The 14,465-nt window shown below is 34.7% G+C and overlaps 2 protein-coding genes across 2 annotated transcripts; both read left to right on the top strand.

The window, feature by feature from the left end:
- The first annotated feature begins 528 nt into the window (after nt 1–528).
- LOC110879548 (auxilin-like protein 1) lies at nt 529–6,823 on the top strand. The gene is made up of 6 exons (XM_022128019.2): nt 529–1,005; nt 2,015–5,990; nt 6,076–6,141; nt 6,227–6,316; nt 6,409–6,585; nt 6,682–6,823. Exons 1-6 carry the CDS (start codon nt 680–682, stop codon nt 6,715–6,717), a joined length of 4,671 nt encoding a protein of 1,556 aa, XP_021983711.1. The 5' UTR covers nt 529–679; the 3' UTR covers nt 6,718–6,823.
- Nucleotides 6,824–7,371: 548 nt separating this feature from the next.
- Nucleotides 7,372–8,093, top strand: LOC110879547 (50S ribosomal protein L31, chloroplastic). Its single transcript, XM_022128018.2, has 2 exons — nt 7,372–7,531; nt 7,603–8,093. The coding sequence occupies exons 1-2, from the start codon at nt 7,466–7,468 to the stop codon at nt 7,942–7,944; spliced, it is 408 nt and encodes a 135-aa protein (XP_021983710.1). The 5' UTR covers nt 7,372–7,465; the 3' UTR covers nt 7,945–8,093.
- The last annotated feature ends 6,372 nt before the right edge of the window (nt 8,094–14,465 follow it).

The raw sequence follows: 14,465 nt of genomic DNA on the forward strand, positions 1-14,465 counted from the left end.
GTCCCTTTTTTTATTTCATTTATGCGAACACACATAATAGCTTCATCGTGAACCACTACTAAATCCTTATTTTTCTTTACTTGAAGAACAACACAACAAAAGTTGACGTAAAAGAATGGTAGACACGGGGCGAAGGTAGTGGTCGCGATGATGGTGAAGACATTAGTTAGCAGAATAAAAACTCTAGTGATACACATATTATAAGAAATAATATTAATAAAATTATTAATTTAAAATCCTTAAAAATTATAATACCCCTTTTATTTACTCTCATTACTCTTATGTTTTTTTTTTTTTTTTTTTTTTGTTAAAAACATAATTGATGCTTTAATCCATTAATCAAATAATCCATATCCTCTTTATAATCATCATCATCATATCGAACAAGTTACAATCCAATCACACACAAAAAAGTTGATTACACTAGATTTGATCATTCATACTTTAGAATCTTTTAAATTACATTTATACCCTTGACATTAAATTTCACCAAATAAAGACACACCTTCTCTTCCACCGCCCCTTTGTCCTCTTCCTGCATAATTCCCCTGCAAACAAACAAACAAACAAAAACCAACACTTTTACAGTGAACTTTATAATAATAATATCTAACACACACACAACGTAATCAAACCCTAGATAATTCTCACAGAGATCCAGTGAGAGAGAGAGAGAGTAATGGAGTCTCTCTCACGTCCTTTTCACAAACGAAAGCTTCCAAATGCCAATAACTTTTCCGGCAAAAATGCTTACGACGGCGTCTTCTCCGGCCACCGCCGGAAGCACGACGGACCTCCGGATTTTACCGTTGAAGACTACAGTGAGATTTTTACCACTGATTCTTCGATTCCGGTACTCGATCTTTCTACTTTAGAAGAAGCTTCTGGTGGTTTGAATATGGAAATCTGGAGTACGAAGCCGGATTACGGCATGATATTTGGCGGATTTTGTGATCAGGATATTGCGATTTGTTACGAAGAAATGGTTGCTCGAGATGAAGCTAGGTAATTTTTTTTTATTTTAAGTGTTTGAAAGAAATTGATTTTTGTTAGTTGGTGAAGATGATGCAGTTTTCCCCTAATTATAGCAATGTGGTTGTGTTTGATTAAGTTATGTAAAGAAATATTAAGTAAGAGAGAAGAGAGATGATAGCTTTTTTGCATATGTATATTATTCCTCATTTTTGATAGTCCAATTTTTGAGATCTAAGATTCTAAGAGGTTTTCGTTGTCTCGTAGTAGCCGTGTTGTTGAATGAACAATGACCGGCTGTTTCGTCCGCATGAGATTGAGGCTCGAGGTTCACTGGTATCGTCCTGCTTTGGACTCATTAGGGAAGTAGGCGATGTGCCACCGCCTGAGGCCTGATAGCGGGCACATATTTCCTTAATTGTTGAGTTGAGACTTGAGACACTCCGAAATGCAAAATCCATGTATTAAGGATATTTTGTTTCCTAGTAGAACCTATCCGGAACATTTGGCCTGTCACAGAATGTTGACATCTAAACTTTGAGGGATGACATTTTGGGGAGGATAGGATTCAATGTTTGCACTTGCTCATTGTAGCATTTCTTTTTATTGTAAGTTGTAATTATTAGGCGGTATCGGTATCGGTTCGGCATCGGATACCGATATGCTCATCCCTACTTTAGCCTATTTGAGTTGAGACAACTTTTCCACATTTAAAAAAAGGTTTTTTAGATGTCTTATGGTTCCAAATTAGAAATATTTTCCTTTTTTCTAGATTTGCAACGCCATTGAGGGTAGTAGTATCACGAATTAGAAGAGAAGTAATTTCTATTTGTCAATGGATTTAATCATTTATGTTGTGTTACTCTTTATGGCATTACTTGAACTTCTTTAATAGCAAATCTTGATTCTTGATTATATGGCTGCTGCCATGTGACTTGGTAGATGTAACATTGTAGCAACCTTACAATATAGGTTTAAGGGTTAATGTTTTGACGTTTAATTAAAAAACATAACCTTTTTCCGTAAATGATATTGTTTGTAGGGCCTGTGCTCCCTCAGCAAGCCATAGCTCTCATGATTTGGGTGATTTGTCTAATCAGCCCTTAGATGCCTCAAAGCAGTTTAACATGGCATATAACAAGATCAGCCAAAGGAGTAAAGATGGTTTAGATGGGACAACACATGTCACACAATTACCTGCTGTATCCGGATTTACTTGTTTTATGAACGAGTCAGCTTCTCAACCCAAGAAGGAGACCAAAAACAAAAAATCATCTAAAACAAAAATTATTCATCCCGGTGTGAACTCCAGCGAGTGGAATGTTCCCGAAAAACAAACTTCACAAAGTACTGCTGAATTTAGAAGTAAACAGCAAGTTGAATCTTTATACGGCGAGAGAATAATCAAGACTTTGGAAGTTGATCTCAAACCATCTCCCTCCAAAGTATCATCACCCTCTGCAGCAGCTGAACCGAACCAGGAGATCAAGAACCAAAAATCAAATATAACAAATCATGCCAGTGTGAACTCCAGAAAGGAGGATATTCATGAGAAACGAACTTCACAAAGTGCTGTGGAATCTGGAAGTAGATACGGTCAAGATGAATCTTTATCCGGTGATAGAAATTTAAAAACTTTTGAGGTTGATCTCAAACCATATCCCTCCAGAGTATCACCATCTGCAGTTTCTCAACCGAACAAGGAGACTGGCAACCAAAAAACATATATAACAAATAATATTTATCCCGGTGTAAACTCCAGCAAGGGGGATTTTCACGAGAAACAAACTTCACAAAGTGCTGCTGAATCTGCAAATAGATACAGTCATGTTGAATCTTTATCCGGCGATAAAGTAATCAACGCATTAGAGGTTGATCTCAAACCATCTCTCTCCAAAGGATCATCGCCGCCTGCAGTTTTTGAACCGAACAAGGAGATTGAGAAACAAAAAACGTATATGACAAATGATATTCATGCCAGTGTAAACTCCAGCAAGGGGGATTTTCATGAGAAACAAACTTCAGAAAGTGCTGTGGAATCTGAAAGTAGATACGTTCAAGATGAATCCTTATCCGGTGATAGAATTTTCAAGGCTAGTGAGGTTGATCTCAAACCATGTCCCTCCAAGGTATCACCACCATCTGCTGTTTCTGAACCGAACAAGGAGACTGACAACCAAAAATCATATATAACAAACGATGCTCATCCCAGTGTGAACTCCAACAAGGAGGATATTCATGAGAAACAAATTTCACAAAGTGCTGTTGAATCTAGAAGTAGATACGTTCAAGATGAATCTTCACCTGGTGATGATATTCTCAAGACCTTTGAGGTTGATCTCAAACCACATTCCTCTGAAGTATTATCACCACCTGCAGCATCTCAACAAAACACGGAAGCCGAGAACCAAAAATCAGATATAACAAATAATATTCAACCCAGTATGAACTCCAGCAAGGAGGACTTCCGTGAGAAACAAACTTCGCAAAGTGCTGTTGAATCTAGAAGTGGATATGGTCAAGATGAATCATCATCCGATGATGATATTTTCAAGACTTTTGAGGTTGATCTCAAACCACATCCCTCCAAAGTATTATCACCACCTGCACCATCTCAACCAAACAAGGAAGCCGAGAACCAAAAATCATATATAACAAGTAATATTCATCCCGGTGCGGACTCCAGCAAGGGGGATTTTCATGAGAAACAAACTTCACAAAGTGCTGTTGAATCTAGAAGCAGATACGGTCAAGATGAATCCATATCTGATGATAGAAATTTTAAGAAATTTCAGGCCGATCTGAGATCACACCCCCCGAACGTATCACCACCACCTGCAGCTTTAGCAACTAACTCTGAGGAACTTGATGTCAATTCTGCAGCAGCTATTTCTGCAGCTGCTTTAAGAAAAGCTATAGAAAAGGCTCAAGAAAATATTCGAATTGCAAAAGAATCAGTGGGAAGAAAGAAAGGATTTTCAAGCAAAAGTTTCAAAGATAGCTTGAAAGTTAAAGCTAAAACGGTGAATGTAAAGGGAGGTGAAGAGTGTAAAGAAAAAGACGATAAAATGAAAGAAAAAGATCATAAACATGAAAGCACAGTAGTTTTTCCGGACTTTATGGATGGCGAGAAGCTCTTTGGTGCTAAAAAGGTTATCCATGAACTACATGGGAAAATTCCAGAATTAGGTAAGAACGCTGAGATACCGATACAGTATCCTGTTGAACTAAGAGAAAGTAAGATACTTTGCAGTTCTAAAAGAGTTGTTGGTGAAACAGAATCCGAACCGATCGAAAATAATTCACATGAAGGTGGTTTGCATGTACTTGAAAGCTTAGAAAAGAAACTAGGAGATACCGAATCAAACAACTCAACTGTGGATCAAAAGGTGGAAGATGAGAAAGAGATACGTGGTAAATCTGATGAAAATGATTACGAGAAGAAATTCTGTGAAGAACCATTTGAGTTTTTTGTAACTGATAAGCAAGAGAATCTTGAACAAGAACTTGATGAAAAAATGGAAAGTGCAGTGAGTCAAGTTGAAGATGAGAGAGAAGTGAAAGCGGAAGAGAAGTTTAATAACGTTTGTGAGGTGGGAATGATTAAAAATGCAGAAACTTGTAATTTTAGCATTGAAACAAATGATTTGTCTCAAAAAGAAGATTATGAAATAAAAGAGAAAGAAAATGACAAACTGGATAAGATGCAGGTACCGGAAACTTACGAGAAATCATCAATTGATTTTGATGATGCAGAAGAAAGTAAGAGAGTGATTGGTGCAAGCCAAATTGTGAATGATACGGAGGCCTGCAAAGTTTACCAAAACGTCAGCAATGCGGAATCAAGTCAAGGGATTGATGATGTCAGCAGGGGCAGCAGTTCAGGTCACAAGTTACAAGTGGAAGATACAGAAGCAATAGATAAAGAGACAACTGAGAACGTTTCTTTAAATGAAACAGAAGACAACAAGGATGAATGCGATGCAAAGTATGATGATCTGGCAAACTCTGGTTTAACTGACGTGGGTTTTGTACGAAACGATTATAGCGTTGAAACAAATGATTTATCTCAAAAGGAGGATAAGCTTCAGGTACCAGAAACTTATGAGAATTCATCAAGTGATTGCAATGATGAAGAAGAAAGTGAGAGTGTGATTGGTGCTAGCCAAATTGTGGATGATACAAAAGACGCCTGCAAAGTTGACCAAAACGACAACAACGCAGATTCAAGTCAAGAGATTGATGATGTCAGCAGTGGCAGTAACACAGGTCATGATTTCCAAGTGGAAGACACAGAAGCATTAGAAAAGGTGATGAATGAGAACATTTCTTCCGATGAAACAGAAGACAATGAGGATGGATGTGATGCAAAATCTGATGATCTGGCAAACTTTGGTTTAGCTGATGTGGATTTTGTACAAAACGATGCACGATCTGAATCATCTTCAGACACAATACTTGGTATGGAGATAGAAGTGAAAGGACACAAAGAAAGAGAAGAAACGGTCGAGAAAGAAGACAACAACCTCCAACAATCTCATGAACAAACACCTGAAATTAGAACAAAAACGGAAACAGGAACACAAGAACCGGATGATAAAAGCGGAGAATCCGATCCACACAAAATAGTGGAGAAAAAGCAAAATGAAGAAGAAAAGGAGCAGGAGAGAATAAAATCAGCTGTGGACAGAGCGATTCGTGAAGCTCGGGAACGTGCATTTGCTGAAGTTAGACAAAGAGTGATCGCCGACACTCAAGAAAAGGTCACTAAAGCTTCTTCTGATAAAACTAGTGCAAAATTGAAACTCAAAGCAGAACGTGCGGCAGTAGAGAGAGCCACTGCAGAGGCTAGACAACGCGCTTTAGAAAAAGCGATTTCTCAGAAGAAATTGTCTGAGCCAAAAATACAAATTAACGAGACCGATCAAACCACTTCTGCTATAAATCATACAAATGCTGAATCAGCTTTGAGAACTAAAGCAAAATTAGAAAAGCATAACAGGATTATGGAGCGCGCGGTATGTTTCTTGCCACTTGTCCATAATTTAACTACATCTTAGTCGTTGATGTCGTAAACTTGTACTTCAATGTTATCTTTTTCAGGCGAAAGCTCTTGCAGAGAAAGAGATGCGTGATCTGCTTGTTCTTAGAGAACAAGCCGAGAGAAGTGTAATAATCTCTTGAATCAAATTTTTACTACTTGTTAATGCAATCTTTATGTCCTTTACATTTTGGTATTCAACTGTAATTGCAGCGGTTAGCAGAGAATCTTGATGCTGATATCAAAAGGTGGTCAGGTGGGAAAGAAGGGAACTTGCGTGCACTGCTTTCAACCCTGCAATACGTATGTAAAACACTAAATAAAGTTTAAACTTTCTGATTTTCTTAAATATAATCATTTTGGGATGTATTCATAACTCGACTTTTTTACTTCAGATCCTTGGAGCTGACAGTGGTTGGCAACCAGTGTCACTAACCGAGATCATAACCACTAGCGCAGTCAAGAAAGCTTACAGAAAGGCGACTCTGTGTGTGCATCCTGACAAGCTACAACAAAGGGGTGCAAGCATTCAGCAGAAGTATATATGTGAAAAGGTTTTTGATCTTCTAAAGGTATGCAACACATTTCCATTTTCCCCCTTCTTTTTCAAAATGTAATAATACCTTTTGTAAATTGATTATAATTACATTTTTATATGTTTTCAACAGGCAGCTTGGAACAGATTTAACTCAGAAGAAAGATAGCAGCAGCCTCTATAAATTTGGTCGATTATCTGTTTAATATTTTCAAGAATCATTTAAGCTTGTATGATTTATATAAAAAATAATACATTTTTCATTTCATTGGTCAGCAGAGTCTTGAAATACTAAATTAGAAATATAATAACAATGATAATAACAACAATAATAATAGAGTGAATTTCAAGGATTGTCCTTTATCTTTATACACATTTTCAGGCGCTGTCCTTTATGTTCAAAATTGACGAGTTTTGTCCTTTATGTTTTCACATCATACACATTTTGTCCTTTAGGCCTAACCCAGTTAGTTTTTTCAGTTAAATTTGATCATGTGCTTTGCACATGAGGGCATTTTTGTCAATTCAAAGGTTGCAGAAGCTTTGAGCTGTAAATCTGCCGTTGAACTTACCTTTGAATTGACAAAAATGCCCTCATGTGCAAAGCACATGACCAAATTTAACTGAAAAACTAACTGGGTTAGGCCTAAAGGACAAAACGTATATGATATGAAAAAATAAAGGACAAAACTCGTCAATTTTGAACATAAAGGACAACGCCTGAAAATGGGTATAACGATAAAGGACAATCCTTGAAATTCACTCTTAATAATAATAAAAAAAAGTGGAGGGGTAAAAGTGTCATTATGCTACATTAGTTGGATCTCTCTGTAACTTTGTATAACCCCTTTATTTCATTTCATCCATCCATTATCTTCTTCTTCGTCATTCTTCCTCTCACCACATCAACAACAGAAATGGCACTAAGCCTATCCAACTCCTTCCTCCAAAGAAACTCTCCGCCACCACTCTCCATCAAAAAGGTTTATACTTTACACTCAAACCCCTCTACTTTCACCATCTTCCAAACTAACCCTTTACTTTTCTTTCTCAGTTGGCAGCAGACACATCCCCAAATCAACCACGGTGGACATGCCGGAAGAAAGACATCCACCCGGAATTCTACGATGACGCCAAGGTCTACTGCAGCGGAGAACATGTTCTTACGACCGGAGGTACGAAGAAAGAGTACGTGGTTGATGTGTGGTCCGGCAACCACCCGTTTTATTTAGGAAGTCGGTCTGCAAACCTGATTGATGCCGATCAGGTTGAGAAGTTCCGTAAGAAGTTCGGTGGAGATGGTGGGTTGGATCAGTTTATGCAGATTCCGACGCTCAAGGGTGAGATTATTATTCCACCTAAACGGAAAGCTGCCGGTAAAGGCAAGAAGAAGTAAGTTTAATTGAGGGTTTAATTTTGTCTAGTGTTATTTCATCTGATGAAGCACGTTTCGATTATATGTTTGTGGATTTCATAATTCGTCTATTGTTTTGGCTTTTGAAACCTAAATGCTATTAGTTATGGGACTTTTGCCTGCAGCTGAAATTTGGGTTTTTTTTTTTTTTTTTTTTGGATAAAGAGCCTTAATTCAATTTGCCTTGTTCTTATGGACAATTTCTATCGAATTGGGTTTCGGGTATTCGGTTTGGGTTTTGACCATTTTTAAACTAACATCGTGCTCAAATCGATTTGAATTCAAAGTGTTTGAAACTGTTTCGGATTTGACACCTGAATTCGAATATGTTATTCGAAGGTTCGAATCGAATTTCGAATTTTTGAGTCCGATTTGAATACCGCACACCGCTGGAGCCGAGCTCACTCCAACTGAAACTCGAAACGCTCAAAATCTCCAAATCTGGGCTATGTAGCTGATAATTAAACTGGCTTGTTTACAACTTAAGTTGAGCCCACATCGAGCTGATAGTTAAACATATCTTTGGCTCGTTTACAACTTGAGTCAACATGTGGTTCAACAGGTTTTCTTCTTGCAAAATCAATACAGAGAAACGAAGTCCAAGCATTTAGAAATGCAACTGACCTGATTGCTTGCTACTTGCTAGTTAAGATCTTGAGTAACTAGAGACGAGAATAGGAAAAAAACTATAAACGATTCAACAAACACCATAAGTTTTTGGGTGACGTAGATATTAGATTCGCAAGTGGACCGATCTCGAGGTTGTATTGGTCGGGAGTGGTGAGAGAGGCCAGCGAAGATGATGATTGTGAAGGTGCAGTGCTTTCGTTGCTTGGTTCGAATCTTCCCTTTTAGTTGGGTTTCATATGGGGAGTTGCTCATGAAGAGCTTGTTAACTTCGGCTAAAGCTATTTTATTTGGGCTGTTTTAGTTAAGCTTTCTAATATTCAGTCGATCGAGCCAATCAACGACCTCTTATTAAGTTGAAAATTTTGTACCAGCCACGTTAGCTCAAGCTGATGTTACTTGAGTTCTCTTTGAGCTAATTTCAAAGGAGTTACAAACCACAAGCTATTTGAATAGGCCGACGTCCCACATTCTATTCGAGCTAACTCTAAAAGAGTTAAAAATTCCGGCAACTTGAGTTCTCTTTGGGCTAATTTCAAAGGAATTATACGGATACTCGAATAGTCCACGAGTTTCTCATACTGCATCTTTGGTCCCTAGGTATCAAAAAGTACATGGAAGGTCCCTATTGTTCACTCCCATGTAACATTAATGGTCCTTAAAGTGGATAGACACCATTTTGCCTTTGAAAACCCTAGTTACAATATTTGCAATGGGACTTCAGCCTGCAATTGAAATTTGGGTTTCTTGGATGAAGACCGTTATAACATCATTATCATATCTGATATACCTTAATTCATCACTATTCTCATTTTGCCTTAATCTTATGTATCATTTCTAGGGCAAATTAAAGAGCAATAGGGTGTTCATCGAATCAGGTTTCGGGTATTTGGTTTATTCAGGCTTGACATTTTTAAAACTTAATTCGAATATGAACTTATTCGAATTCAAAATGTAAAAAACTGAAATTGAATTTGAATTCGGCGTGAATCAAATTTCGGATTTTTCTAGTCCAATTCAAATAATGCACACCCTAGAGCTGAGCCATTCTCAACTCGCTCCGACTTATATCTATATAAATAGGCTCAGCTCAAAATCTCCACATCTAGTTGATATTTAAAGTTGTATTTGACTCATTTACAACTTGAGTCGAACTTGTGGTTCAACAAGTTTGACTTCCTCTTACACCAATCAATACAGAGAAACAAGTCCAAGCATTTTGGAATGCAACTAACCAATTATTTGCAAGTTAAGATCTCGAGCAACTAGAGACAGTAATAGGAAAAAACTAAATGATACAACTTCAAAGTTCAAACACCAAAGTTTTTTGGTGATGCAGCTATTTGATGCGCAAGCGGACCAATAACCAAGGTTGTATTGGCTGAGAGTAGTGAGAGAGGCGGACAGAGATGGTGATTTTGAAGTAGCGTCTTTGTTGCTTGGTTCGAATCTTCCATTTTAGTTAAGAGTTCTTTTTATTTTTTTATGGGCTCCCTTATGAACAACTAGAGTCAGTTTGGCTGAGGCCTGAGAACTATTTAATGTGGTCTGCTTTAGTTAAGCTTTCTAATATCCAGTCTAGCGAGCTAATGATCGAGCTCTTATTAACTCGAAAATTTTGTGCGAGCCAGCCACCTCAAGTTGAATTTACTTGAGTTCTCTTTAAGCTAATTTCAAAGGAGTTACAAATCACGAGTTATTTGAATAGCCCGACAACTTGAGTTCTGTTTGAGACTTTGAGCTTATTTCAGATGAATTACATTGATAGTCCCTGTCGGTTGCTCATATTACATGTTTGGTTTTTAAGTATCAGGAAGTAGAGAGATGGTCTCCATAGTTCACTCAATTGTAACACTTGGAGTGGATCGGTTAAAAATCCATCAAGTTTTTCAAAGTTACTAAAATACCCTTTATTATAATAAAAAAATACAAAAGAAAGTTAATTAAACGCCATGCTTCAGGGACCATCTGTGTTACCTATCGTGAACAATTAACATATCAAAGTAATTTCCGATACTTATGGAGTGTGGACCGAACATGCAATATGCAATTAACTCATTGTTTTATATTTGATCATCCTGAGAAAGAAAGAGGCGAGTATAATATGGCAACAAGAAGATATCATGATTAATAGAATAGAAACTTCTTGTGGCAACATAGCAATCAACAACAGTCTTCATCGGCAGAATGTACCAGCAAAAGTGCAAAGCACGAATTTCAATAGAAAAGGAATCTCAAGATGGGTCGATGTCAGAGCAAAATCCAACAATTCTATAGTCAACCAATGTGGATGGAAATCTTCAAATTTCACTTACTTTTGAGTGTTGTATGATTGTTTTTCATGTGACTGAGTTGAGCTAGCTACTTGCTAGCATGGTCGTCTTAGAGGGTGTGTCACCGAACATGACCAAAACTATTTTTCTCTAGTTATTTTTATATATAAAAGATTTACAAAGAAATATTAACATTAACATTAACATTGTTGTAGTTTTAATGTTTTTGCGCTTACTTGTCAATACAAGAGTCTCTGGCTCGAGACTCTTCAAAGTTTTTGTTTTCATTTGTTCAAGCTTAGGGTTCTAAAGTCCAAACATAAAGAAGAAGAAAAAAGTTTTAAAGATATTGAGTTTGTAGCCCACATACATATATTCATATTCATTTGTAAATTTCTTTTTTATTTTATTGTCTTTATTACTTTTAATTGTTTTATTTATATAAAATGTCTATTTAAGTTAATTTGTTGTTTATATTAAATTATTTAATCATTTGTTTATGTTAATTCTTATTATTTGTTATTGAGGTTAACACGTAATTACTTAAAAATACCTAAAATGAATATATTCTATATGATAATATGATAGTGACATACCTAAAATTCATTTTACCCTGATAAATATTTTATCATCTCTATAATGAATTATATTATATTATATTATATATGATAAGGGTAAGGATAGTGTAAAAAGGGGCTAAAGTGTGAGAAGTGTGAGAAGTGTATTATAACACTATATATAATATTATATAACACTATATAAACACCGTATAACAGTATGTAACACCATATAATACCATATAACACTATGTAACACTATATAACATTATATAACACTATACATCTATCATAGACATACTATCAGACAAACTATAGTGTTATATTTGTTATATAATGTTATATAGTGTTACATAGTGTTATATGGTATTATATGGTGTTACATATTATTATACGGTGTTTATATGGTGTTATATAGTATTATATATAGTGTTATAATACAATTCTCACACTTTAAGCACTTTTTACAGGATTCTCTACCTATATGATAATATAATTAGTGACGTACCTAAAATTCATTTTACCATGATAAACTTTGAATATGCATAATGAATATGATCACTCTTCATATATAACTCATCCATAAATCCACAATATGAGATGCTAGATAACACATAAAAAATAATTCCTCTTGGTCACTTGATCATTCGCCCCCGATGTAATAGTACAAATAATAATAACAATAACATAATAACAATGCTCATATTTACTTCCATACATTCTTATAAATTCATTTATAGATATAATTAAAGAATATTAAGTATAAACCTTGATAAATATAGCTATGTGTTATAGGATCAGGATATACTAGTAAGTTTATTTTGACTAGAAAGGCTAAGAAGTAATTTTGATCATCAATTGATTAATCAGGAGCTTGGATTAAATGAGTATAATTGATAAAAAATGAGACGCGTGAGTTTGTTTAGGGTTATTCTAGTCAATCTAAAGCAATAGTTTCTCTCTCCTTCAATTCTCCCCCTGTTTTTTAAACGTTAACAACTCTTTCATACGACATTATTTTATCTTTAAAACGAGTATACTCTTGTTATATTTTTTATTTTTTTTCGAAAACCCAGATGCGTAAAACGTAATGGACAAAAAGCATAAAAATGACTTTTTTTTTAAAAAAACGCAATTGATAAAAAACACAAAAAATGCCTTGTTTCTAAACCGCAATAAACAAAAAACACAAAAGATATGTGTTATTTCTAAAACGTAATGGCTGAAAAACAGAAAGAAATGTATTTCTAAAAACACAAAAAATATCTTATTTCTAAAACGCAATGGCCAGAAAACACAAATAAATGTATTTTTTTTTTCTAAAACGCAATGGACTAAAAACAAAAAAAAAAAGTCTTTTTTTTAACATAATGGACTAAAAACATAAAGAAATGTGTTTTTTTTTTCTAAAATGTAATGTAATAAAAATACAAAAAAAGTGTTTATTCTAAAATGCAATTAACTAGAAATACAAAGAAATGTGTTTTTTTCTAAAATACAATGTACTAAAAACACAAAAAAAAATGTTTATTATAAAACGCAATTGACTAAAAACACATAAAAATATGTTTTACCTAAAACGCAATTGACTAAAAACATATAAAATGTATTTTACCTAATACGCAATGGACTAAAAACACAATAAAATGTGTTGTTTTTAAAACGCAATGGACTAAAAATACAAAAAAAAGTGTTTTATTTCATTCATTTGTAAAACACAATGACTCAATTCAAAAACTCAGTTCGTAAAAATGCAATTGAAAATATTCTTAAATAGACCGAAGCCGATTTTTTCAGATTTCTTCAACGATTGGCGAAATTTGAATGCTAGAAACACTTATCAGCGATCAAATCGAACAAATCGAGTGATTCGTTTCAAAATCATAGGAAAAATTGAGATATTTTACGAAATTAAACTGGGTTTCTTCAAAAAAAAGTTGAAAAACGCGTTGATTTGGTGTTTGAATTATTGATTGGTGACGATAATCACACTATAATGTAGTGATTATTGAGATAAGGAGTGAAGAAAATGTTGAAAATTGTGGGTTTTGAAAATGGTGAATTTTGAAGTTGTAACGAGAGAAGTAGGGTTTGGATAAAATTGACTAAAATATCCTTACAGTTTATTTTTAAATTTTGCCTTTCTAATCCTTACTAGCTAAATTAATCTTTGTGTTTGATTCTCTCCCGACTGTTAAATATTTAAATAAAACAAAAACTATATCAAAAAAGGAATATTTATAATGAATATAATATTAAATACAACATAAAGAGGATGAGGTGGGATAGGTGACAAGTGCTATATTCCAAAGGTTGGCACTCGCCGTACCACCCACACGACCTTTAAATAATTCATCTTTTGTCTCCTGAACAGAAGGTAATCATTGTTAGATTTTAAAATTTTAATCATCTAAAACATGTAATATTTCAAAGACATACAAGTTGTATATTCGGAATTTAAATAATAAAACAAAAATATTATAATTTTTTTGTTTCGGAACTATAAACTATAAAGTTTGACTTAGCATCATATAATCGGACAATAAAGTAAATTTGGACTTAAAAAAACGCATTCGAGTACAGAAGCACCACCAAGAAAATAGTACTTATAGAGTAATGATTTTTACGAATATATTTTTCTGCAACCAAATTATTTTAAATATTATAGAAAATAATCTGTGACATTAACTAACGCCTACAATTAACTATAACTATCTCTTTTAATACATGTCAACTCTAGATATGCTAAAATGGAATTGTGCTAATATGCTACAAAGGCAATGTTGTGACTCGTACGCAATACTAGAATACCAAACTCTTAACAACCCACTTATAAGCGACTAATACTGTAATACATCATAGGTAGAGGATCCTGTAAAAAGTCTAACTTTTGTGAGAAGTGTGAGAAATAATTTGGGAATGACAAGTGTCCCTTATCTTAATTAATTCAAAATGATATATTAGTAATTGTCCATTCTTATTAATTAATTGATTTCCAAAGATAACTGCCAAAAATATCAGACGATATATTAGGGATGTGATTCGA

Source organism: Helianthus annuus, chromosome 9 (assembly GCF_002127325.2).
Source record: "Helianthus annuus cultivar XRQ/B chromosome 9, HanXRQr2.0-SUNRISE, whole genome shotgun sequence".
In the NCBI taxonomy this organism is placed as follows: domain Eukaryota; kingdom Viridiplantae; phylum Streptophyta; class Magnoliopsida; order Asterales; family Asteraceae; genus Helianthus; species Helianthus annuus.